The 24494-nt window shown below is 49.8% G+C and overlaps 3 protein-coding genes across 9 annotated transcripts in view; 1 reads left to right on the top strand and 2 right to left on the bottom strand.

Moving 5' to 3' along the window:
• Positions 1–16479, top strand: part of SGF29 (SAGA complex associated factor 29) — a 30109-nt gene extending 13630 nt beyond the window's left edge. For 2 of the 3 annotated variants that reach the window (XM_055562746.1, XM_055562747.1), the window contains exons 5-11: positions 12597–12698; positions 13596–13660; positions 14629–14758; positions 14834–14980; positions 15179–15214; positions 15319–15481; positions 16277–16479. In XM_055562746.1, the coding sequence (XP_055418721.1) occupies positions 12597–12698; positions 13596–13660; positions 14629–14758; positions 14834–14980; positions 15179–15214; positions 15319–15481; positions 16277–16393 (760 nt within the window). In that variant the 3' untranslated portion in view covers positions 16394–16479. The remainder of the gene's footprint in view (positions 1–12596; positions 12699–13595; positions 13661–14628; positions 14759–14833; positions 14981–15178; positions 15215–15318; positions 15482–16276) is intronic. The other variant, XM_055562749.1, reaches the window with a different exon arrangement.
• A 132-nt stretch (positions 16480–16611) lies between these two features.
• LOC129638179 (sulfotransferase 1A1) lies at positions 16612–20845 on the bottom strand. Of its 4 annotated transcripts, none has more exons than XM_055562752.1 (9): positions 20359–20845; positions 19912–20135; positions 18864–19044; positions 18631–18756; positions 18445–18542; positions 17815–17941; positions 17618–17712; positions 16940–17120; positions 16612–16814 (listed from the first exon to the last, which is right to left on the bottom strand). In XM_055562752.1, exons 3-9 carry the CDS (start codon positions 19009–19011, stop codon positions 16702–16704), a joined length of 888 nt encoding a protein of 295 aa, XP_055418727.1. In that variant the 5' UTR covers positions 19012–19044; positions 19912–20135; positions 20359–20845; the 3' UTR covers positions 16612–16701. The 4 variants fall into 4 exon arrangements, with proteins under 4 accessions (XP_055418727.1, XP_055418725.1, XP_055418728.1 ...); XM_055562750.1 differs by having other exon boundaries at positions 18864–19048; positions 20359–20844; XM_055562753.1 differs by lacking the exon at positions 19912–20135.
• A 422-nt stretch (positions 20846–21267) lies between these two features.
• SLX1A (SLX1 homolog A, structure-specific endonuclease subunit) lies at positions 21268–24360 on the bottom strand. 2 transcript variants are annotated; one of them, XM_055562754.1, is made up of 6 exons: positions 24194–24360; positions 23631–23682; positions 23131–23469; positions 21744–21871; positions 21480–21567; positions 21268–21398 (listed from the first exon to the last, which is right to left on the bottom strand). In XM_055562754.1, exons 1-6 carry the CDS (start codon positions 24358–24360, stop codon positions 21369–21371), a joined length of 804 nt encoding a protein of 267 aa, XP_055418729.1. In that variant the 3' UTR covers positions 21268–21368. The 2 variants fall into 2 exon arrangements, with proteins under 2 accessions (XP_055418729.1, XP_055418730.1); XM_055562755.1 differs by lacking the exon at positions 23631–23682 and having other exon boundaries at positions 24194–24349.
• Positions 24361–24494: the final 134 nt, after the last annotated feature.

Here is a 24494-nt window from a genome sequence, read left to right on the forward strand (position 1 = left end):
ACTGTCCCTCTGCTTTGCCGTTGCCTCCCTCCTCACCCAGGTGCTGGGCTGTAGGAGCCCAAGACCCCAGCCTGCCCCCGCTCCTCAGGGGTAAGCAGATCCTGACTCCTAGCCTCTCCTGTAGGGCCCAGCTTCTCTAGAGCCCACTCTTGTCCCTCTTCCCTGGCCCCACTGTTGTATAAACGGCAGAAGGGCATAGGTCAAATTGCAGCACTGTCTTTCCCTATCACTTGACCTTTGGTGGTCTCTTGAGCTGAGACTCAGTTACTCCCTCATTAAAATAGGGATAATAACTCCCTATAGAATTGTCAACGTAAAATGTGGTAATGCATATAAAGTCACTAATATCTGTATTTTCAAACCGTTTTGACCATGACCTATGGCGATGCCTGGTGCTGGGCAGTCTCCACAGAGACACACAGGATAGTGAGGGGCCTGCCTTCAGGGGCAAGCCATCCAGAAAGGACTACAGGACAGTGTAGTTGGTGGGCCGGCAGAGAGGTGCTCACTGGGCCTCGGAATCTGGGACCCTCTCAGGGAGGAGAGAAGCTTGAGCTAGGGATGGGTAGGCAGACAAGATGGAGTGTGCCAGGGCCGTGGAGGAGCACATGCAGGGCACAAGCATTTGGGGAGTGAGAACTAGCCCTGTGTGGCTGGGGGAGGGGAGGGCATGATGGGGAGGGCCTTCAATACTTGGACTTTATCTTGGAGGCAATAGGAAACCAAAGATGGTACAAGAGCAGGAGAGAAATGCCCGGCTGTCAGGCAGAGAACAGACTGGGTGAGATTCAAGTCTCGCTTGGAGACCAGGCATAAGATACGATGGAGTTGAGCTGAGGCAATGTCAGTGGGGCTGGAGAAACAAGAGGCAGGTTCTGAGATCAAATTGGGGACCAGATGGGAGAGGAGAAGCTTTCCAAGGTTTTTAGCTTAGACAAAGGGGTCTGATGGGAAACAGAAACAAAAGGGTGGGGCTGACTGGCGGGGAGGGGACACAGTGAATTCTGGTTGGAGGTATTGCTTACTTGGCTTTCCAGCCTGCCCTTGCCCACCCCCATCTTCTCCTGATTAGAAGGTTCATTGTGGGGCCCTTTCCCACTAGAGGGCCTGGAGTTTGGCTTGTATAGTTCAAAGTGACTTACACTCATTTGAAAGTAAAAGGCAGATGTTCCCTTCTCAGATTAACTGCCGGCAGAGTGAGGCAGAGTGAGGCGACAGCTTCTGCAGCCAGATGGTGTGGGCTCTTCTCTGGCCTCGACTTTCCAGAGTTTAACACTTAAAGCTTGTTTCAGAAGTGCAGGTCCCTGGCAGTTGTGCTGCCATTTGACTTTTTCAGACTCTCAGAACTTCTTACATTCAGTCACTAAATGTTAAATAAGGAGTCCTCCCCTCCAGATACCATGCTGGGAACAGAAGAGCGAGTGAGGCAGATAAGACACCAGCCATGCCCACAGGAGCTCCGCGTCTGGGTGGGGAAAACGTGGTGGTATTCGTGCCCACATGGCCCTGACCCGGGTGCTGTGGTGCCTGTCAGCTCTTCTTCCTGATATTTGTGGTAAACCTCTCGTGAAACTGCAGAGGCCCCAGGAGCCCATGCTGCTTCATCACCTGCTGTGCTCTTCCTTCATCTGAGCCTTCAGCTCTTCCCAGCCAGTTTTCCTCCTGCTTTTGCAGAAAACACAAAACCCTCTGTCTTCATTTAACAATCGTCTCTTTTGGCAGGAGTCAAAGGAGATGGATCAAAGATGTCACTTTCCATGTGCCAGTGGAGATGGGTAGCCATTCCAGGAGGGACAAGATATTTTCTTTTTCTTTTTTCAAAATGTATTTTTAAAAACTTATTTTATATTGGAGTGTAGCCAATTGACAATGTTGAGATTCTTTCAAGTGCATAGCAGAGTGACTCAGCCATACAATACATGTATCCATTCTCCCCCAAACACCCAGACTGGTGGGAACAAGGTATTTTCTGACACTGATTCAGAAGGCATTTCTCCGGATGCAGCTTCAGGAGGGCAGAGTGTCAGGGATGGTGTCCTTCATGGCTCTTTGGCCACAGACACTAACAGCCTTGCTCAGAGTTCCGTTGAAGGAAGGTAGTTTGATGAGTAGTTAATCCAGTGCAGGCAGAGGTCCAGTTTAACTTTGTGAGGACGTGGGTGGTCACAGCCTCAAATGTTCAGTGCCTGGAGCAGAGAATGAATGCCTTAGCGCCTGGACTGTCTGTCTGAGCCAGGCGCTGAGGTCTGGTCAGCAGGCTGCTTGTGTGTGGGCACCTGCGGCATGGACACTGTCCTGTGGTACTGACCGGGGGAGGACGCTCGTCTCTGTTGAGGTCCTTTAATGGACAGGAACCTGGTGGTCTAGAGTCGACGATAAGAAAGTAAAAGAGAGAAAGAGGCTGATATTCCTTGGTTTAGGGAGAAAACCAATAAAACCCTTGACATGGGGCTTGCACTGCTTCACGTAGGCACAGGGCACCCTCTCACGAGGGTCTTGCAAGCCCGGGCAAGAAAGTGAGCTCAGCGGGCTTCTGCACTCCCAAGAATTAGCCTGAGAGAGAGAAAGAGAGAGAAACATAAAGAAAGGCACGGGGACCCAAGCTCTGATGGAACAAGGGTGTTTTATTCAACACAGTGTGGTTATATATACTGTCTTACAAGGTAGTTTTGTTCAGCAAAGATAAAGATTAAAAGTCCAGACTTACAATTATCAAGGAAACATAAGGCCATCCATATCAAAGAGAGAGTTGTAAATAATCACTTTTACCGTATGGTTCATAAAAAGGAAGAGGGTCGTAAATAGTTACTTCTCATCGTATGGAAAAACTAACGAAGGAAATGCATGCATTCCTCAGCCCCGGGAGCAGTTTGCCACTCCTCTTAATTCCTGAATGCTATGCTATGCTAAGTCACTTCAGTCGTGTCTGACTCTGTGCGACCCCATAGACGGCAGCCCACCAGGCTCCCCCGTCCCTGGGATTCTCCAGGCAAGAATACTGGAGTGGGTTGCCATTTCCTTCTCCAATGCATGAAAGTGAAAAGTGAAAGTATTCAGGAATTAATAAGGAACAGAGGATTCATGACAGATCCAAAACAGCACACAGGAAGCCTCCTGTTAAATGCTTCCTGACAATTCCCCCTATTTTATTATATTTGTAAAAAAGGTCCTGACCAATTGAGTTTGTTTAGTATTCACAAGCCTTATAGAAAGGCAATGATAAACAACAAATATAATTACCAAGACAATCACCGAAGTTACAGTTCCAGACCCGATGCTGTGGGTGATACTTTGAAACCATCCTCGTGGGTCTCGCCCAGATAATTGATCAGCTAGTTGTTCAGCTAGTTTCCAAATTAGTGGAAGAGGGCAGACATTTAGAAAAGCTTTCAAAGGTTTCCTTTTGCAGTAATTGTACATTCAGAGAGGCATTATCATGTATGTTTTGTAAATGAAATTTGATTTGTTCCCATTTGTAGGCACTATGATTGAAACAAACAGGAGTAACACAAAATTGAGTAGAATTCCAATCACATCTTAGTATCACTTGTTTTAGCAAATCTATTAATTGATCTCTGACCCATCTGATGGCTGTTTTTAGTTCCTGTATTTCCTCTTGAATATCCTCATCTACCTGAGCAGCCTCTTCAGGACTGAGCATCTTCAGTCCAATTTTGGATAAAATTATATGTTTGAATCGAGGTATGTAAAGCAGCACCGGCAACAGCAGCAGTGGTGCAAATAGCTACTAACCCAAAATGCCAAGAGTCAGCCATCCAATGAATTGTTTAGATCGTTGGGGCAGTTTAGTAAGCAACCTGGAAGCAAGTCCAGCCATGGGACCTTCTTCCCAGGGTCATTGGAGATTTATTGGTAACCACAAATTATGTCAAGATCGAAGAATCAAAAGGGAATAATTTCTTAAAGAAATAGAGGAGTTAAGACAGGTATATAGTTTGCAATTAATACAAGTTACAGAACGTAAAGTCTTATTGTAAATTTCCTATGGCTATAACAAAAGGAAGTGGGGACACAGGCCTGTATAAAATATGATTGATGATAGTGAAAGAAATAGTTACTATGATTACGACTGGTCCCTGTGAAATGCCGGGTCCAAGTCCCAAGTTCTTTGGTGCTCGCAGCAAGTTTCCAAATGTCCCATTGTTCAGCCCACTCTGTTTATCCAGGACATCCTAGGACGAGGTGGGGCTAATCCACTGTCAAGCCACCCAAGAAGTCCTTTGTCATGGTAATGCTCCATCGTAGTGTCATTAACCTTCCATGCCACTTGAGTAGCATAGTCACACACAGTGCGACTATGACATCATCTGAGCAGTTAGATAGCCACATACCATGGGGTCCCCAATCCACAATCGTATGATTAGCCACAAACATTAATTTTCCTGATTTGGGTTGACATTTGTCCCAACAAACAGGAGTATATGTAAAGTTCTTATAAGTAAACCCTTCGCATAATGTTCTTTGTTCTTTCCCTAACTCTTTCCCCAAAGTCTCAGTAGTATAAACATGGTTCACAGACAAAGAAAGGGCAGTAAATAATCCAAGCAACGTCCGAAAATCCTTTTTGGGAGGCAGGCCGAAAGCCCAAGTTTGTCGGCTAACGTTTATGCATAATTCTGCTGGGCCCATGCAAAAGGAAGGACTTCATAACCTAGAAAAATATTAATTAGTTTTCCTTCTTCTTCAGTGTGTGAGGACCCTTTAATGCTCCAGGGAGAAGGCGTATGTATAGAGTTATTAGTTGAAACGATTGGTCCTCTCTCCGTCCATTCGACCACCTGTAGTAGAGGGGGGTTGGGTATGTAAGCCCAGTAAGTATGATTAGTTAGAGCTTGAACCGGGGAGGCACAGGCAAGCAGACTGAGCGTTTCGAGGAAAATGTATTCAGGACTCCAGGACTCCGAGGCATTTCCTGTTGAAAGATCAAATTTTCAGCTCGATTAGTACGTGTTTTTATTTGTCCCCAAGTGGGGAGATCATAAGGTTGATGCCGCCGAGGGTGGTGCTTCCTGGAGATCTTTAGAGCCGCCATGGCCCATATTGAAATTTCTTCCTCCTGGGGTTTTTGTTGTTTTGTCTCTATTTTGAAGGCCAGAGGCCCCCTTGGGTCAAATCTTCCGAAGAGGAAGCCATGTAAGTTTGTTGGATCCATCTGGGGAAATACAAGCTAACCCCTTTCCCTGTATAATTAGTTTCCCAGATTTCCATTGTTTCGTTAACCCGTCGTGGTTCCAAATGGGCAGGGGAAGTGAAGTGTCCTTCAATTCCTCAAAATGCTTTTCTGCTCTTGTTAAGATATCTCCCTGTGGTAAGTTTAAAAAATTTAAAACAAATAAAGCTGTATTAACAATAGTTATAGGTTTAGAAAATATCTTATGTTAGAATCTAGTAAAGTCTGCTTTTGATAAGGAAGACAGTAGTGTTCCTGTGTATTCCCCCTTTTAAAATTTTTTAATTTGCAACTTTAGTGTGTGATGTGCTCATTTGACTATGCCTTGTGCCTGTGGATTATATGGAATACCTTTAATATATTTAATAGAAAAAGATTGTAAAAATTGTTTAAAGTGTCTAGAAATATAGGCAGGATCATTGTCTGTTTTTATAGAACTAGGAGTTCCCATTACAGCAAAAGAAGCTAATAAGTGAGTTATAACATGTTGTGTAGCCTCACCGTGAAGAGGTGTGGCCCAAATAAAAGAAGAATTAGTGTTGATACAGACATGGAAGAAATAAAATGGAGAAAGTTCAGGGCAATGAGTTACATCCATTTGCCATAGTTCATTAAGTTGCAAACCATGAGGATTAACACTTTGTGCAATGGGTCGAAGATGTGGGATCTACAAGTAGAGCAATTACTAATAATTTCTTTAGCCTGGCAGTATGGGATTGTCCATAGCTGGTGTAGGGAGCAAGCATTGTTATGCAACAGAGCGTGCTGTTTCTCCAGAGTAGCAAAGGAAACCACTTTATCAGCCTGTTCATTACCATGAGTCATGGGGCCGGGAAGGCAAGAATGTGTGTAATATAAATGGAAGAATTGTGTTCCATTTATATTGGAAGATAGTAGTTCGAAAAAGAGTTGTTGAATAATAGGTTGATTGGAGTTTATGGTGGAGGTTTCTATATTTTTTAATACAAAAACTGAATATAGAGTCACAGACTATATTAAGGGGATAAGGATGTAGGCAAGTAACTTGAATCAGAGCATATAATTGATTTTGTTGAGCAGAATGAAATTTAGTATAAAAGACTTTATATTCCTTAAGAGGCCAGAATGAAGCTTTGGCGTTTTTAGTCCCATCTATATAAAAAAATCTCAGCTTGTGGTATAGGCTGTGAGCTGATAATGTGAGAAATAATAAATTCAGTATTTTTGAAGAAATTCCACAGCTTACCAGAAGGATAATGAAATGAAATGTCTCCAAAATATTCCAGAAAAGCTATTTGGAAATCAGTAGAAGTTTATAGGTATTACAATTTTATGAGGATCAGAGCCAATTAGAGTTTTAGTCTTATTTCTTCCACTGATAGTGATTAGAGCAATTAAATCAAGGTAGGGTGTAAGTGACTTTATTCCCCTAAAACGGGTATAGATCTATTCTACTGGATGTTCTTATTGGGCAAGAAGTCCTGTGGAAGAATGAAGAGAGGGGAGTATAAACAATTCTAGAGGTAAATCTAGTTTGATGCGAGTAAGAAATTGTTTTTGTAACTTATTTTGCACTAAATAGAGTTCCTCTCGTGCCTGTTGAGAAAGTGAACGAGGGCTATTTAAATCAGGAGCGCCTTTTAAAATATTAAATAGGTTATTGAGTTGATAATTGGCAATGCCTAAAGAAGGTCTCGGAGAAGGCGATGGCACCCAACTCCAGTACTCTTGCCTGGAAAATACCATGGATGGAGGAGCCTGGTGGGCTGCAGTCCATGGGGTCACGAAGAGTCGGACACGACTGAGCAACTTCACTTTCACTTTTTATTTTTATGTATTGGAGAAGGAAATGGCAACCCACTCCAGTGTTCTTGCCTGAAGAATCCCAGGGACGGGGGAGCCTGGTGGGCCGCCATCTATGGACCCTTCAGACATGACTGAAGCGACTTAGCAGCAGCAAGAGCTTTTGAAAATCATTTGAGGTTGATAATTTATCAGTACGGATCTGAGTGAGTTGGGGAATAATATGTTGTCCATTAACAACAAACCCTAAGCAATGGTAAGGTGTAGAGGTTTGAATTTTTTCAGGGGCGGTGATTAATCCAGAATTTTTTAAGCATAGCTGAGCAATATCAAACATGTGTTGAGTTTCTAAGATAGATGGAGCTGAAAACAATATATCATCCATATGGTGAATAACAAGAAAGTTAGGAAATTGTTTTCTCACAGGCTCAAGGGCTTTAGCTATGTAGTACTGACACATGGTGGGAGAATTCATCATCCCTTGTGGCAGTACAGTCCATTGGTACCGTTTATGAGGTCCGATATGATTAGGATAAGAGAGAGAGAATGAATCTCTCTCGGTCTAAAGGGTGTAAAGGTATATTAAAAAAGCAGTCTTGTAAATCAATAATAATAATGTGCCAGTTTTGAGGAATAGTGGTAGGTGATGGGATTCCTGGTTGTAATGCACCCATAGGTTTCATAGATGCATTAACTTTTCTAAGGTCTGTTAGGAGACGCCATTTGTTAGATTTCTTTTTTATAACAAATATAGGCGAGTTCCAAGGAGAACAAGATTCCTCAATATGCTTTAATTCTAGTTGTTCCTTAGCCACCTGTAATTTCTCTATCGTGAGGGGCCACTGCTCTGTCCAAATAGGCTCGTTATTCTTCCAAGTTATTTTAATAATTGTATTGTTTCTTAAATGAGCAGTGGCCCCTAGGAAAAATGTGGAATGTATATCTGAGTTTGCCATTGCATAAGTAAGTCCCTTCCTATTAGATTAAGGGGTGCATCTATCCCAGAAGGTCTTAATGTTGCAGGTTGGCTTTCTGGTCCCTCACATGGATAGATTTGAGTACTCTGATAAACCTCTTGTACTTTGGTTTGAGAAATCTCTGCAATTTGGCAAGAAATTTTTGTACAGGCCAGGATTTGGGCCATAAATGTTTGGAAATAATAGTAATATCAGATCCAGTGTTGAGGAGACCAGAAAATCTTTTACCATTAATTTTGATATTTATAGTCGATCAGTCAAATTCAGATACTAATGATGTCCAAAAGGACTGTTTTTGATCTGTACTGCCAAATCCGCCCGTCTGTACACCATTAGAGGAGTTAATAGAAATGTAAGGTAAAGGAAGTAATTGAGCAGTTTTATCCCCCTTTTTGAATTGCCGTAAAATCTGAGATGACATCATAATTTGAATTTCTCCTTTATAATCTGAATCAGTGACTCCAGGGTGAACAGTAATTCCTTTAGAAGTCAAACTAGATCGGCCAAGTAAAAGACCGAAGGTTTGTGGGGGCAGATTTTTGGAGGTTTTTTAGTAGCTTTCTTAGGACAGTCCCTTTTTAAATGGTTCTTACCTCCACATGTAAAGCATCCTTCATTTCTCTTTCTTAAGGCAGCAACCATTGTTTCAGCTAGCATTTGCATCTTTTGAGTTTCTGATCCTAGATTGTGACAAGCCTTCAAATAATCAATAATAGTCCCTGTCTCACGAACTGGAGCTATAGCCTTTTGACATTCCTGATTTGCATTTTCATAAGCAAGTAATTTCTCTAGTTGCCTTTTGGCTTCTTCTCCAATTTACAGTACTGGAAATAGCAGTTTCTAATCTAGCTAAAAAATCAGCATACGTTTCATTAGGTCCTTGCAAGTATTTTAGTGTAGCTACCTGTAGGCTCCCCTTTAGGAGTGATTTGATCCCAAGCTTCAGGGACCACTGTTTTTAATTGTTCATGTAACAAAGGAGGGCACTGTATTTGAGCTTCTGTAGCGTCAAATTGTCCTGTCCTAAATGTCCTGTTAGCATCTCAAAAGTAATTTGATTTTGGGGAGTGCCAGCTCAAGCGTTTCTGTTAGCATGATCTCTAGCTATATCATGAAACCACATTATCCATTGAAGATATTCTCCTGGTTTAAGGAGAGCTTTTATTAAAGTTCACCAATCATGGGGAATAAAATTTCCAGTAGAGGATATTATAGAATTTAGACGTGCTTTAGTAAAAGGTGAATGTGGGCTGTACATAGTTATAGCTTTTTAAATTTGTTGCATGTGATAAAAGTTAATACCCTCATATTGAAATATTATATGCCCTTGAGTGTCAGGATTTCTAAAAACTGGAAAGGCGGAGAAACCATCAGCTTCAGAGACTTGTGATTGCAAAGCCAGCAATTCAGAGAGCCTCTGTCATGAAGGAGAGTGAGTAGGTAGCAAATTCTTACAATTAAGAGTATGTGGTAAAAAACTTATTGTTATTCAGAAAGGTGCTGTTGGTTTTAATGTCAAAAGGTGTCTTAGGGGAGTTGTTGCCAGAATCATTAGGTTCTAGCAAGGGAGAGACTTTGGGATTTGTGCCCATTGACAGGGGAGGAGTGCTTGGAGCAACCAGGGCAGGGCTTGTTAGGAAAGCTCTGAAATATTTTATGTTCTAATTGGGCCTTTTGTAAGGTTTCATCATCTAATTCATATTCATGTAATAAGTGTTCTGCCTGTTGCTGAATATCAGGAGGGCTAGAATTACCTCGAAATGGCAGAATCACAGCTTTGATGAGAGCCCATAGGGGCCAGAAATCTATCGGAATATTTTTTCCCTGTCTGGCAGCTCATTGAACATTCTCTTTGACCTGGTGCCAAATTTTTAAATCAAAACTACCTTCATCAGGGAACCAAGGGTTACATGCAACCACTGTCTGAAGGCAAGCCTCTATTCGCTGGCGCGAAACTGAAAGTCCCTGAACTTTAAGTGATGAAGTAAAGTAGAAAAGTGATGGGGCTTTCCAGCCATTTGGCCCATGTCTTAGTACTTACCCACCTCAATAGGGCCTTGAGTCACTCTGTCCGAATCTGCCATGTGTACCAGGTCCCTGTTCTGGGTGCCACTAGTTGAGGTCCTTTAATGGACTGGACACGACTGAGTGACTGACCTGATCTGAATGGACTGGAACCTGGTGGTCTGGAGTCGACGATAAGAAAGTAAAAGAGAGAGAGAGAGAGGCTGATATTCCTTGGTTTACACAGAAAACCAATAAAGCCCTTGACACAGGGCTTGCACTGCTTCACGTAGGCACAGGGCACCCTCTCGCAAGGGTCTTGCAAGCCCAGGCAAGAAAGTGAGCTCAGCGGGCTTCTGCACTCCAAAGAATTAGCCTGAGAGAGAGAAAGAGAGAGAAACAGAAAGAAAGACACGGGGACCCAAGCTCTGATGGAACAAGGGTGTTTTATTCAACATAGTGTGGGTATATGTACTGTCTTATAAGGTAGCTTTGTTCAGCAAAGATAAAGATCTAAAGTGTAGACTTACAAATTATCAAGGAAACATAAGGCAATCCATATCAAAGAGAGGGTTGTAAATAATCACTTTTACCGTACGGCTCATAAAAAGGAAGAGGGTCATAAGTAGTTACTTCTCACCGTATGGAAAAACTAACGAAGGAAATGCATGCATTCCTCAGCCCTGGGAGCGGTTTGCCACTCTTAATTCCTTAATAAGGAACAGAGGATTCATGACAGATCCAAAGGAGGATTCATGACAGATCCAGAGGATTCATGACGGCACACAGGAAGCCTGTTAAATGCTTCCTGACAGTCTCGATCCATCACAGAATGTGTCCGCTGGGAAGCTGGAGGGAAGGTATTGTCCCTTCTCAGGCCTGATAGGGTCACGCACAGGCACAGACCAGTTACAGGAGGGCAGAGAAGCCGTGTGCCTGAGAGTCGAGAGTCTCTTGTTTATCCTCCCGCTGGGCCTGGGGCTGAGGGAGACTGCGCAGCCAGTGCTGCTGCTAGACTCCTTCTTCTGTAGATGGCCGGAGGGTGGGCAGCTCCCGGGCAGTTCCATCTGTGCAGCACCCCTTGGCTTATTAGCTGCTTTCTGTCTGCCTCTGCAAGCATAATTCCAACTACCTCAGCAAGAGAGAAGAAAGCCCACAAGGAATTTTAACTCATTTTCTTTTTAAAAGTTCAATCTAATCAGATAATTACTGTGAACTGGTATGCAGCAGTACTGGATTACTTTAAAGAGCCCACACTGGTTAGGCCCTTATTAATGGTTGGGGAGGGAAGTTAGGGGCTCAGGGTTCTTGGCTGAGGACACTTCAAAGGATCAGCCAGCAAGAGGTCTTGCCTCCGCTATCCCAGGGGAAGCAAGCCTCTTGGGGTGGCCCTTCCCTGAAGGGTGCTGACAGGCTGGCAGGCTACCTGCTAGAAGGTACAGACCCATGCTTTGCTGGGTGCTCATTCTGATTGACCTTTCTGGTTGGGAGAGGCAGAAATTTCAGTTCCAGAAAACTGCTCTTGAAATAGTCAATGATCTTAAAACATTGTTTCCTCAGACCTCCCCAGTGGAACTTCAGTAACTTTGTTGTGGTTCAGTAGCTAAGTTGTATCAGACTCTTGGCAGACCCCGTGGACTGCAGCAATGTTACATTCCTTTCCTTGGAGATTCACAATGCAAGTTACAGTGGTAAAGGCTATGCCAAGTTCTGCAACAGTTTTCTTTAACTCAGTATTAAGGAAGTATGCCAGTGGAGTACATTCACACACTATTCTCAAGGCTGGCTACGCCCAGAGGTTCCGATTTAACTAGGGTGGAACTCATGTATTGGTATTAACTTTTTATATGATCAGACTTATGTAAATATATTTTTATCACATTTGCTTTTATTGTTCTCTGTATAGTCAAAAAAATTTTTTTCTGAACCTTTTATGTTGCAGACACCATGCCTGATGCCTCTTGACCTCTAAACACATTAGTCAGCATGTGCTTTACAAAAGGACATTCTTAAACAACCGTAGCACATTTCTCAAAATTACGATAATATGCTGATATAAAACTATTAACTGAGCTACAGGTCTTATTTAGATGACCTTGATGGCAAAAGAACAGAATATTTTCCTAGTGTAGGTTAGTTTTCCTGTCTCTTTAGTCTCTCTCAATATGGAACGGTTCCCAGGCTATCTCTGCTTCTTGTGACTTTTACATTCTGAAAATGATAAGCCAATGTAGAATCTCCCTCAGTTGGATTTGTCTGCTGTTTCCTCACAATTAGATTCAGGTTTTACGCTTCTGGAAGTGATGTCCTCCATCTTCATATTAGAAGGCAAAACTCTCACTGGTAAAGGTGGGCTCTTGCGTATTTCTCAAGTTAGGGCTATTTTCCATTGTGTAATTGACAGGTATCTTAGATACTTTGAGACTCTGTACATAGCCCATTTCACATCAGACCTCCCCCCTCCCCTCCCCCCCCCACCCCCACTAGTTTTGGCATCTGCTGAGGATTCTTAAAACACTAGGATTCTTTGTAAAAAGCTCCCCGAGCATTCTGCTGTCCAGCTAAGGCTGAGAGCCACGCCATCAGTACCTCATAGAATATAATTTAGGACGTAACTACATAAAAGGATGTCCTCCCAACAGGCCCAGAAGCAGTGATCAGACTTTCAAAGTTCCCTTTGGCCTCCTGGATTTTACTCCTCTGCCTGGTTGCCCTGTGTCCCAGTGCTCACTCACAAGCCCATGGTAGGTCTGGCCGAGTGGTCCCTGTGTCCGATGCCAGCCACGCTGAGCTTCGATGCTCTGAGCCTGCGGCAAGATGTTCATCCCTCGCTGCTTCTGTTTGCCCAGTTCCCTCTGCCAAGGCTGCCCCTTTCCCAGCCTTCTGGCCTCTGCCTGACAAGTCCACAAGAGTCACCCTCTGGGATACCTTCTGTGACCCTACTATGCTGTGTTCTCACGGGTCTCATGCTGAACCAAGGCCTTCCTTAACATGTGGGTTTTTACTAAAGGTTTGCTAGAGGAGTGGGCCAGAGAATAAATGACCTGAAGTGGATTCAATGCTGGTTACTGCTGTTGAACTACCCTTTGGGGGAGGTCCCCCACACTCTGGGATGAAGAAGCCTTTTTCCAGCAAGGATTTGTGTGCACTTCTGCTAAGGTTTCTTGGGTCCTGGCCACTCTGGAGCCCCCATAATTGAACTCCAGGGGTTTCCAGGGGGTGGGGACAAGTTCCCGCCACCCCCAGCCCTGCTGTGGGCTGAGACAACTCCCCATAGTCCTCCAGAGTGTCTCCTCTTACGTGTGCAACTAGGGCAGACCGCGAATTCTAACTTCTGTCCTCCGAAATCTCAATTGTTAGAGGCTGCCAGCACCCACAGCCCTTCCGCAGCATTTGTCCGGTGCCCTCAGGCAAAGGGAGCCCTCCGCTTCGCTTACCAACCCTCTTAGGTTGTTTGTCCCACTACTTCCTCCCATCTCATCCGCTCTTTTGTGCTTTTAAGAATAAAGAGTACACATTTAGGGTCGATGGTTTCCGGCAGCAGGCTTGGTCCGAGCTGGCCAGCCTGCTCTAACGAGAAAAGGAAGTCTATGCTTTGTGCTTCACGCAGACCTCTTCTCTCCCTTCTCCCCCAACCTCAGCATCCTTCGGAAAGCCCTGGATAAGATTGCAGAAATCAAGTCTCTGTTGGAAGAGAGGCGGATTGGTGAGTTAGAGACCGCCCGGTGGAGTGATGGTTCCTGAGAGCGACAGTCGGTCTCCCTGTGGGGGCGCCTGTGACTTCAGTCCAGTGGGATCGTCCGGGGGCTTCTGATGGAGCAGCAGCAGCCTGGGGCTGGGAAGGGAATGGGGATGGTCCCTAGTGCTCCCTGCAAACCACGCTGATTCCCCTGCTCTGTCTACTGTCTGGGGCACTTACCCCACATCCCCTTTACTACTGCCACCTTCCATTTCTTTCTTTTTTAAATTCACACCCTCAGCCATGAAAGCGCAGAGTTCTAACCATTGGACTGCCAGGGAATTCTCCCCTCTCCCATTTCTTGCTCTGAAGAGAACCTGGCTGTGTTTTGAGAGCTGCACCCTGGGGGTCTTGAAACCAGCCTTCCACATGGAGTTTACCTACACGAGGCACTGGCTTCCAGATCCCTCAGGCTCCTGGGGCCTTCCCGACTCTCTTGCCCCAGTGAACCCACAAACACACCTGCTCATCCATCAAAAATGCTGTCACACTGCCAGCTGGGTTTGTATAACGTGGCTGGGTGTGTTGAACCATGCCCAAGGAGATCAGGGGTCTGTCCACATTTGTTTTTAAAAATTTTTTGTTGTTGAACTACAACCTATGTTGATAGGAAAGAACACAGATGTGAACACACAGCTTGCTGAAACTTTTCACTAACTGAACAAAATGTTCACCCAGATCAAGAACTAGAACATGACCACTGCCCCCCAACCCCAGCTTCTGCCCTTTCCTGTTCCTTCCCCTTAGGGTATCCACCCTCCTGGCAGCTCTCCATCCGTCAGGCATCTTGAGAAAGGGGCAGGATGGCACATGGGCCCTTGGGGCTCACTCAGGCCAGGGTGCTGCAGGCTGAGCTCTGAAGGCCCAATGTGGGAGGGCTGGGGTGGGCGCCCTATCTCTGATGTCCTGAGGGCTCACTTCTCTCTTTCCCACAGCGGCCAAGATCGCAGGCCTGTACAATGACTCGGAGCCTCCTCGGAAAACCATGCGCAGGGGGGTGCTCATGACCCTGCTGCAGCAGTCAGCCATGACCCTGCCCCTGTGGATCGGGAAGCCTGGTGACAAGTGAGGGCGGGCCCTGGGTAGGGGAGGGGCTGGCAAGGCAGGGGCTGGGACTGAACATTTTAATTCTGTCCTCAGGCCCCCGCCCCTCTGCGGGGCCATTCCAGCTTCTGGGGACTACGTGGCCAAACCTGGAGACAAGGTGGCTGCCCGGGTGAAGGCCGTGGATGGGGATGAGCAGTGGATCCTGGCCGAGGTGGTCAGTTACAGCCACGCCACCAACAAGTGAGTGGTCCCCTAGCCCCATGGGCTACACTCTTACCCATCTGCAGGCTGGGAGAAAAGCTACACCCCTGGGTGCCTGTGGGGACCAGGGGACTGCTTCCCCTCCCTGCCCTCCTCTCCCTTTTCTCACGACTCCCCGACTTGGACTGTGACCCTGACCCTTTCTGCATCCAGCCCTTTCCTTTCGTCCACCCACAGGTACGAGGTAGACGACATTGACGAAGAAGGCAAAGAGTGAGTGTGCTGGTGGGGGGTGGGGGGGCCGTGGAAGCCGGGGGGGTGGGGGGCAGCCAACCTGCGGGGATGGGGCCCCCACCTGACCTCAGCCCCACCCCCAGGAGACACACCCTGAGCCGCCGCCGGATCATCCCACTACCCCAGTGGAAGGCCAACCCGGAGACGGACCCCGAAGCTTTATTCCAGAAGGAGCAGCTTGTGCTGGCCCTGTATCCCCAGACCACCTGCTTCTACCGCGCCCTGATCCACACGCCCCCACAACGGGTAAGGCAGCCCCCACAGGAGAGGCTGTCCCTAACATCAGGGCCAGGTGGCCAGATGGCTCCTGGAGTCACGTTCCTACCTCCTTCCCCTCGGAGTCACGTTCCTACCTCCTTCCCCTCTTGTCCTCATCTCACAGCCTCTCTGAGCTCAGAGGGCCCTGTAAGTTGCTCTCTGTCTTCTTAGTCTGCCCTCCAGCCCTGCCCTCTGGGGCAGCACTGGCCCACCCTCCTCTTCCTGAGTTTCAGAGCCTTAGCGAGCCCTGAGCTGAATGGACGCGATGCGTACACTAGTCTAACCTCGCTTTTGCATTGAGATAAGAAGCTCCATGCCCAGGGCCTGTCTTGGAGCCCTTAACTCCAGCCCCACTGCCTTTTCTTTGGCTGAACCGCTTTCCCTCATGCTCTTGACCACATTGCTGATGCCCTGGTCACCTGATGACAGTTTAAAGGCTATTCTTGCCTCTTCCTCCGGGATCCTTGCTGTTGCCCTCTAGGTTGTCCTTGATCCCTTTAACCCAGGCTCCCTGGTGCCACACCCTCCAGTTATGGCCCACCCATGTAGATGGTGGTCTCCTTGCTCTTCATCCCTTACCCTTGGCCTTTTGTTGCTGAGGAAAGAGTTCTGTAGTAACAGGGACTGCGTTCAAACATCTCCACTTCCTGAGTGACTATGAGGACAGGCGTGTCTGGGGGCCAGGAGCCAGAGGTTCCTGTCACTAGCTTAGTGGTGGTGCTGTGGGGCGGGGGGCTCGCCTGGAGCTCTCTGACCAGTCCCTCCTGTCTGCCTCTGCTGCAGCCCCAGGATGACTATTCCGTCCTGTTTGAAGACACCTCCTATGCAGACGGTTACTCCCCTCCCCTCAATGTAGCCCAGCGGTACGTGGTGGCTTGTAAGGAGCCCAAGAAAAAGTGAAGTGGCCTAGTAGACTTGCAATCAGCTGACACCCTCAAAGGGGGACGCACAAGATTTTGTGATCAAATAAATATTCTTCCTCCTTGTCCATGTCTCCTGGGTTTTGCTTTTCCAGACCCTTCTCTCCCTCCCAACTAGGGCGAGCTAGAGGCCACCAGGGGAGATGGCCTCATTGGGTCCCAGTGGGGATCTACCCTTCTAGCTCAGGTTTGTTCTTTGCTCCCAACAGAGGCTCTCTGTTTAACACACATCAGATTTTATTTCTGAAGCCATGGCTGGGCTTGTTTCACACGCCTCCAGAGGACCACTCACAGCTCCCAGCGGAAGCGGAGCTTGCAGCCCGCCATCTTCTCAGCATAGTGGGCTTCAAAGAGCTCATTCTGGGCCACAGTGAAGGTGGATTTCCAATCGCCAGTGATGCCTGGGGAGAGATGGCAGGAAGGAGGTCCCGGCTGCAGAGGTGGCCCCGAATGGCCAAAGGGCAGCTCCATTTGAGGCTCCCCCACTCCCCAAATGCCCACGCCCGCCCCCTGGGGTGGCTCTCACCTTTCCTCATGAAGGCAGAGATGCTGTGGTCCATGACTGCAGTGGGTATGGTGCTGTAGTTGGTCATGGGGTTCTTCTTCATCTCTTTGAAAGACGTGTGCTGGACGATGTGATCCACAGTCTCCTCAGGCAAGGAGCGCTCTATAAACTCCAGGATCTTCTGAATCTCCCTTTTGGGGTCCTGGAGCAGTGGAGAGGCTCTTCAGGGAGGTTTGGATTACTTGCTGAGCAGAAAAGGGAGGCGCCTTTCTAACCCTGAGGGGATCTGGCCACTTCTGCCTAGAGACGTCAGGCCCTGTTCCTTGACTGTGGTCCTCTTTTCCAGGGGCAGGTGTGACTGCCTTCTACCCTGTGATCCTTGATCACAGAGGTCTGGTTCCTTTTGGCTGAGAGGAGGGACCGTCCCCTTTCATAATGGTGGTCCCAGGAGAAGCACTGGCAGTACAGAGCAGATGAATGTCTGCACGTGTTGCTGACTCGGGCATTAGGAGATAAAGGGCTGCACAGGGCGCTGCCGCGGAGGGGGCACTCCTACTCTTCAGTCCTGGGCAGGGGATCCAGGAGGGCTGGTCTGTGGGCTGCCATAGGGGAGGGTGCTGAGTGGGCCTCAGCAGGGCCCTGTGAGGTTCCTGCCTTCCTAAGTGTGACACGGAGGAAAATGGAAGCTGGTGGTCTCACCTCCTTTATGTCCTCGTAGAAGAGGTAGAGAACAGGGTGGGTGTGACTCAGCTCCCACCACTCCCGCACGTGCTGGTACCAGGACCCGTAGCACACTGGAGGCAGGGCAGATGGCCGGGACACAGAGGTTGGCATAAATTTTAGCTGGTGCCCCTTGACTCCACACCCCTCCCCCCCTCCTCCAGAGTCAGCCTCACCTTCCCCGGCCATGAACTTCTCCAGGAAGCTGTCCCAGGTGCCAGGGTCAGGGTGCACCTTGGCCATGCGATAGAAGTGGTAATAGGAGACGGCCACATCCTTGGCGTTGCGGGCGATGTAGATCATCTGGAGGGGAAGTGATGCCCCAGCCCCAGCATCGTCACCACACGGCACGCCAGGACTAGGTGTCCCCGCTTTATGGCCTCCTTGCCAGGGAGGTTCTCTCAGTTTGGCCAAAGGAGAAGCAGGTAGAGGCTGACTCGCCTGCAGCCCTGGGGTGCAGGCAAGATCCAGCTGGGACCTGAACCCTGCTCTGATGCTAAACTCGGCTGGTTCCTGAAACTGTTATTTTATACTAATCTAATCCCCTCAACGCCACTCTGTCTGGATTTGGAACAAGGCATGCTGGGTTCCCACCAGCCCCTCTTCCACAGGCCTGTGAGCACCCAGACTGCACAGAGGAGTCTCATTTTCACCAGATACCTGACCCCACTAGAGCATCAGGCAGATGCCCCTCACCCCATCCTTCTTAAGATGAGACCAGGCTGGAGGAAGTGAGACCTTCCCAGAAGGCAGGGCCAAAGCTGGGATGGCCCTAGAAGCCTCCTCTGGCTCCCTCTGCCATTCACCTTGACTTTCTGATCCAGCAGGGTCTTCGGAAGCAGGGCCAGGGGCAAGTGTGTCTTGAGGAGCCGTGGGGCCGGTGTATCTTTCAGAAGCTCAACACCTAAGCCGTAGGTAGGGCAAGATCCGTGAGCTGGAGCCCCAGTCAAACCTCCCTCCACTCTGCTTGCCCCCAACACCCCGCCACACACCTGTAGGAACCCCAGGGGCCTTGAACTCAAGGAAGGGCACCCGCATGAAGACAGGGGCTCTCTGACACTTCTCCAGGTCACCCTCCTGGTAGATCAGGTCCAGGATCTCGCTCACCCAGGTGGTGCCTGGCGGGTGGGAACGGATGGGGGATGAGCAGGGCTGAGGCCATGCCCCTCCCAGCCCAAGGTGGGGACTGAAGCCCAATGGAGGCCTGGGTGTCCCCATCACTTACCCGACTTGGGGTAGGTGCTGATGAGCAAGTCATCAGGCCAGGCTTCAAAGCTCTCCAGTGGCCCCAGGGCCTCTGCAAAGTACTTGATGAGAGGGATGCCCTTCACATACTTTGCTGGAGGGCGGGAGGTATCCTGGATCAGTTCCATGCTGTCTCCTCAGGGGCTCCGGGGTGTGGCCTCCTTCCTTGAACAATATGTCAATGGTGCCAGCTGTTGAATTCTTGCTTTGAAGTAAAGAACCCAAGGCTGAGGGAGCCTGAGCCACTTGCCTGCGCTCACAAAGCTAGCTCACAGTGTGGTGGGGTGGGGATTCAAAGCCAGATCCTGTGTTCCTGCAGTGGATCACAACTCAGGGTGCATTTTCATTTGCCTGCAGAGCTTTTAAATCAATTAAATCACTCTCTGGAGATGGGATCCTGATAGCAGTTTTTTGGAAGCTCTCCAGGGGATTTCAATGTGCATTTGAGAAAACCTCTAGGGCCTGCCTGTCTGAACTTCCGGCCGGCCCCCAGGTTGCTTTGTCTTCTCCCTTCTGAGATAGGCCTAATCCTGATGGGCTCCTCCCTCTCGTTTCCTCCTTGAGCTCCCCTGGGCCCTCACATATGGAAAACTCCCAAAGGCCGTTGGGCCTGAGATCCAGCTTGCCCAACCAGCCCTCCCAGTTGGAGAAAAACACAGCCAATTGAGCAACTGTGTCAGTTTTGCAGATGAGTGAGCAAAACTGATGACTCAGCGGAGAATAGGAAGTGCAAGGAGGAGAGGGATTCAAGCCAGGCTGGAGACTGAGTTGAGCACTCCTAGGGGAAAGGGTACTCACTCCAGTGTTCTTGCCTGGAGAATCCCAGGGACGGGGGAGCCTGGTGGGCTGCTGTCTATGGGGTCGCACAGAGTCAGACACGACTGAAGCGACTTAGCAGCAGCAGCAGGGGAAAGGGCAGATCGAGAGAAGTGGGAGTGGAGAGATCAAGTGACAGGACCGGACCCAGAGCCAGCAGCAGTGAGAGGTGAGCGGGATCCAGCCCTGCTGCCCCCCAACCTCGCTCTCACCTGATCTCTCTGGATCTTGGCCTTGTGACCCTGCCTGTGTCTGCGTGGGGCTTAGAACAGGCGCGGTGTGGTGAGTGCAGGACCGCTCTCTGAGCTGCAAGCTTTGTAGTTCTCAAGTGGGAGGGGCCTGGCACCAGCACTGGGACTTGGCTGTCCTCCAGGGAGGAGAGGGTGACGTTTGGGGTGGGAGGACCCTCCTCAGCTGGAACCCAGCTTAGCCTGGCCTGAAAACCCACTATGTGCGTTTAGTGTGTAGAAAACAGAAGGCTGAAACTAGACACAATGGTGCAATAGTTTTTCAGGGTTTTTTTTTTGGTGTTTTGAGCTGGAATCTGGCTCCTGACCTGCCCTCTAGACTCCTCCTCTGTTGAGAGGGCCAAGAGACAGCTTTTTCTAATGTGCCTGGTCTAGAAAGGGCAGGGGAGAGGAGGTGAAACGGGCACTCACGGTTCTGCCGGCTCCAGGCCAGGTTTGAAGATGCCAAGGGTTCAGGTGGAAGGCAGCCCGCAGGCCCCCAGCAGCCTGAACATTCCGGGAACTTCTGGCTCTGACCACAGGGCAAGTCCAGAGTCCAGAGGGATGTACGTGGGCAGGGTGACGGGGTTTGGGGTGGAGCCACGCAAGGCAGGCTCTTTTTGAGGCAGCGTAGGATAGGAAAGAGCCAGAATGCTTGCGTCAACCCTGGGAGTTATTTGACTGCTCCATGTGCCCCTGCTCCACGACTCCCATGGAGGGAGCTCCAAGGACAGCGTGGAGCCTCATTTATGGTTGGTAAAACAGCCCTCAGAAGGTGCTTTTCTTTCTCTGGGTTTGAATGAGGCTCCGCAGACAGAGACAAGGAGTTGGGGCTTCGAGAGTCACAGGACCCTGTTGGGGGAGAGCACCCTCCTCTCCTCCTTGGCCTTTGTTCTTACTCTTTGGATTAAAGTCCAGAGTCTTCCCTGCTGGCTCAGACAGTAAAGAACCCACCTGCAATGCAGGAGAACCAGGTTCAATCCCTGGGTCGGAAAGATCCCCTGGAGAAGGAAATGGCAACCCACTCCAGTATTCTTGCCTGGGAAAACTGATGGACAGAGGTGCCTGGCGGTCTACAGTCCATGGGGTTGCAAGAGTCAGACACAACTTAGCGACTAAACCACCAGCACCACCAGAGTCAAGCTGGGCACTGGAGCTGAGTGGGCTCTGCATCCAGGGTGTGAGTCTCCTAAGCCCTCAAAGGACAGTGTGACTTCAGAGGTTGGTTCCCATGCTGCGGCCAGCAGCCCCTCCCCGCTCCCCTATCCTCTTCAGGCCCCAGTTACCAACAGGGTCTCTGCCTCCTACCCATGCTCCCCACCCCCGGGAAACACCAGCAGGTACCCTGAACTCAGACTTTTTATTGTATTCAAGTAAAAACTGGCCAGAGCCACAAAGGGTGGCAAAGAAAAGGAGTGGGTGGAGGTTGAGGATGCTGGGAATCAGGTCTTGAGCATGTCAGTCCAGTGCTCCTGTGGAGACAAGAGGGTTGGTGAAAGGCAGCCCAGGAGACAGGGTGGGGTAGAGAGGCTGGGGTCCAAGCCACTTCTCACCTCTTCTAATTCTGAGTCCTCCTCGTCCTCCTCAGTGCCCATCCGGCACAGCCAGATCAGGTCTCCCCACAGCAGTGAGTTCTTACAGCTACCAGGGGGTATGGTTGATAGGAAACAGAGTCAGGATCACAAGCCTCCTCCAGGCCAGGACCTGGGTGCCAAGAGAAGGCCTTGGCTACCCCCAGGCCTGGACTTGGGCAACTGGGCACCCCCTTCCCACCTTCCTGGAGTTAAACCAGCCTGGAGCAGGGATGTGGGACTCACCCAGGGCATGCGCCCTCTAGAGGCAGGAGCTGCCCTGGTTCCTCCTGCAGGAACTCCTCTGCCAGGCAGATCACATGGGCCCTTAGGGAGCAGCCAGGGTGCGGGCAACATAGGGGGCTCTCTTCATCCTGCAAGAGGTGGCAGGCAGGTAAGAGAGAACGGGGAGCAATCATGTAGCTAACAACGGACCACACACTGTTCCAAGGGCTTTACATAAAAAACCTTATGAGGCATGTGCTACTATTATTTGCATTTATGGAAAAGAATCCACCTGCAGTGCAGGAGACCTGGGTTTGATCCCTGGGTTGGGAAGATCCCCTGGAGGAGGACATGGCAGCCCACTCCAGTAGGCTCGCCTGGAGAATCCCCATGGACAGAGGAGCCTGGCGGGCTACAGTCCATAGGGTTGCAAAGAGTCGGACACGCTGAGCGACTAAACACAGCACATAGATAAGGAAACTGAGGCACCGAGAGGCTAAAATACTGGTCCACAGGGACTAAGCTGGCCAGTTTTCTCTGAGTGCTAGCAGTGATTATGTAACAGCATGGCTAGGGCAGCCACACCTAGAGCTCCTTACAGGTTGAGAGATCTCAGACAGGTCACTTAATCCTTGAATGGCAAGAACTCAACTTATACTTACTGAGAGCTCAGTAGAAGCCAGACACATCATCTCAGCTAATTGATTAAATATTTATTAGCCACTTGCTCTGCACCAGACCCTGTTCTACAGTAGTGAAAAGGAACTAAATGCCCCTGTGGAATTTAATATGGGGGTGGGGGTGGGAAAGACTGATAATAAGCTGAATAAAATATACAATATGTCAGACAATAACAGGCATTAAAGGAAGCCAGGGAGATGTACAAGAAAGAGAAGCAGTTTTAGATGGAGAGCCAAGGAAAAGCTGACCGGAGGAGAGGTGGCATTTTCTTAAGATGGAGGGTCTAGGGAAGAATCTTCCAGTCCAAGGGAAAGGGCAAAGGCCCTGAGGAGGCCTTGGCATTGAGGAATAGCCGCAAGCACCATTCCCATTGTAGAGATGGGAGCAGGACTTCCCTGGTGGTCCAGTAGTTAAGAACCCGCCTGCTAGGGCAGGGGACACAGGTTCGATCGTTCGTCTAGAAAATCCCACATGCCTGGGGAGCCCGAGCTTGTGCTCCACAAGAGAAGCCATGCCAACGAGAAGCCCGGGCGGCAAGTAGAGAGTAGCCCCCGCTCTGAGCAACTAGAGAAAGCCCATTGACAGAAAAGAAGACCGAGCGCAGACAAAAGCAAAAAAAAAAAAAAAAGGATAGAGATGGGGGTAGAGTGGCCAAAAGGTGTCAGTGGACGGCCCTGTCCCTTGATCCTAAGTCCTCTGAACCCTAAACTGCCCTGACCCATCTTACCTGGAGCGCGCGTGCGCACAGGGTGCAGCAGGCGTCGACGTCTTGCTGCGGCTCGCATCCCATGTCGTCGGAAGGACCTGCTTGGCTTCTCGGGGGTGGGGCCCGGGGTGGCGGAGGCCCGAAGGCCAGTGGCATGTGAGGCGGCGGCGGTGGGCAGAGGTCCTGGCGGAAGTCAGCGCGCAGCCAGCGCAGGGTGAGCGGAAGGCGCACCCAGGGCGGCGAGCGCAGCATGTGCGCCAGGACGCGCAGGTGGAAGGCGAAGGTGGCCTCTCCGCGCAGGCGCCGACCCACGTGCGTCAAGCGGCGCGAGGCCTGTGGGTGTTGCCAGGCCCACTCGAACTGCAGGCAAGGGGGTAGAGAGCTTCAGGACCAGCTAAGGAAGGGGTCCGCGGGGGTAAAGGGGTCGCCTGGGGAAGGGGGTCGCCCCGAGGAAGGGGGCTGCCCGGGGAGGGCCCTGAGCCCTAGCCCTGATCCTCCCGCTGCCCCCAACTCCTTTTTACCCTAAGGGCGGCCACTGCAGAGGGGAAGCCGTGTACGATGAGCACCATCTCCCTAGGGAAGAGAAGGAGGGCGCGCGACCCGTGAGCCCCCTGCCCCACTCCGTGTCAAACCGAATCCCCTGGCCTACCGGAGAGTGGAGTTACATCGGCTTCACCCCTAGCTCACGAGGCCCTGCTCCCTTCGTGGAGATATAGCCAGCCCCTCGCACCTGCTAACCTCAGGCCCCACCTCTAGTCACAGGTGCTTAACAGCCCTCTTCAGTTCCTCTCCCTTCCAGGCTTTCTCTATTCCAACCCAGTCTTGTTCACCAAACTCCCTGTCACTGACCAAACCTAGATCAGTCCCCTTCCCACCCAATCCCGTCTTCTGAGACCCAGGCCCAAACAGGGTTCCTCCTCCGCGGCGATAGGCCCGCCCCCGTTACTCCCGCCCCCGGCCCTGCCCCCTCGCGGGCCCCGCCCACTGCCACAGGTCTGGCTCCGCCCCTTTCAGCCGGCCTCTCCCTCGCCGGCCCCCGCCTTCTCCTTGAAGTCCTCTTCCAGAGTGACCCGCCTTCTCTTACCACGGCCCGCGCCCACTGGTCCGCCAGGCCCCGCCTTTTTTGCGGCCCCCGTTGTGCTGCTGCACTCGACGCGCAGGGTTGACGGTGAACCCCACGTAGACGCGGCCCCGGTGCCGTGGGTTCAGACAGTAGAGCAGGTAGACGCCGAAGAAGCATCCGGCGCCCATCGCCTATTTGGGGGTCGATTGCTGGGGCCTGTGACCCAGGGAGGGCTGGGCTGCCAGGGCCACAAGATGCTTGTCTCAGAAAAAGCGCTTGGGAGCTATCCCGAGGTACCCTAGAAGTCACAGCAATGCAAACT

This window comes from Bubalus kerabau, chromosome 23, assembly GCF_029407905.1.
Source record: "Bubalus kerabau isolate K-KA32 ecotype Philippines breed swamp buffalo chromosome 23, PCC_UOA_SB_1v2, whole genome shotgun sequence".
Lineage (NCBI taxonomy): Eukaryota > Metazoa > Chordata > Mammalia > Artiodactyla > Bovidae > Bubalus > Bubalus kerabau.

What these genes read in the sequence shown, in the direction of transcription:
- SLX1A (XM_055562754.1), bottom strand. Translation starts at nt 24,360, where the DNA reads ATGGGCGCCGGATGCTTCTTCGGCGTCTACCTGCTCTACTGTCTGAAC. An exon ending in CTAGAGGGCGCATGCCCTGG is followed by an intron (nt 21,568 to 21,743) that starts GTGAGTCCCACA and finishes ACCCCCTGGTAG; the next exon opens with CTGTAAGAACTCACTGCTGT. An exon ending in AGGACTCAGAATTAGAAGAG is followed by an intron (nt 21,399 to 21,479) that starts GTGAGAAGTGGC and finishes TTGTCTCCACAG; the next exon opens with GAGCACTGGACTGACATGCT.
- LOC129638179 (XM_055562753.1), bottom strand. Translation starts at nt 19,011, where the DNA reads ATGGAACTGATCCAGGATACCTCCCGCCCTCCAGCAAAGTATGTGAAG. An exon ending in GGCCCCTGGGGTTCCTACAG is followed by an intron (nt 18,543 to 18,630) that starts GTGTGTGGCGGG and finishes CCTACGGCTTAG; the next exon opens with GTGTTGAGCTTCTGAAAGAT. An exon ending in TCTACGAGGACATAAAGGAG is followed by an intron (nt 17,121 to 17,617) that starts GTGAGACCACCA and finishes CCACTGCTCCAG; the next exon opens with GACCCCAAAAGGGAGATTCA.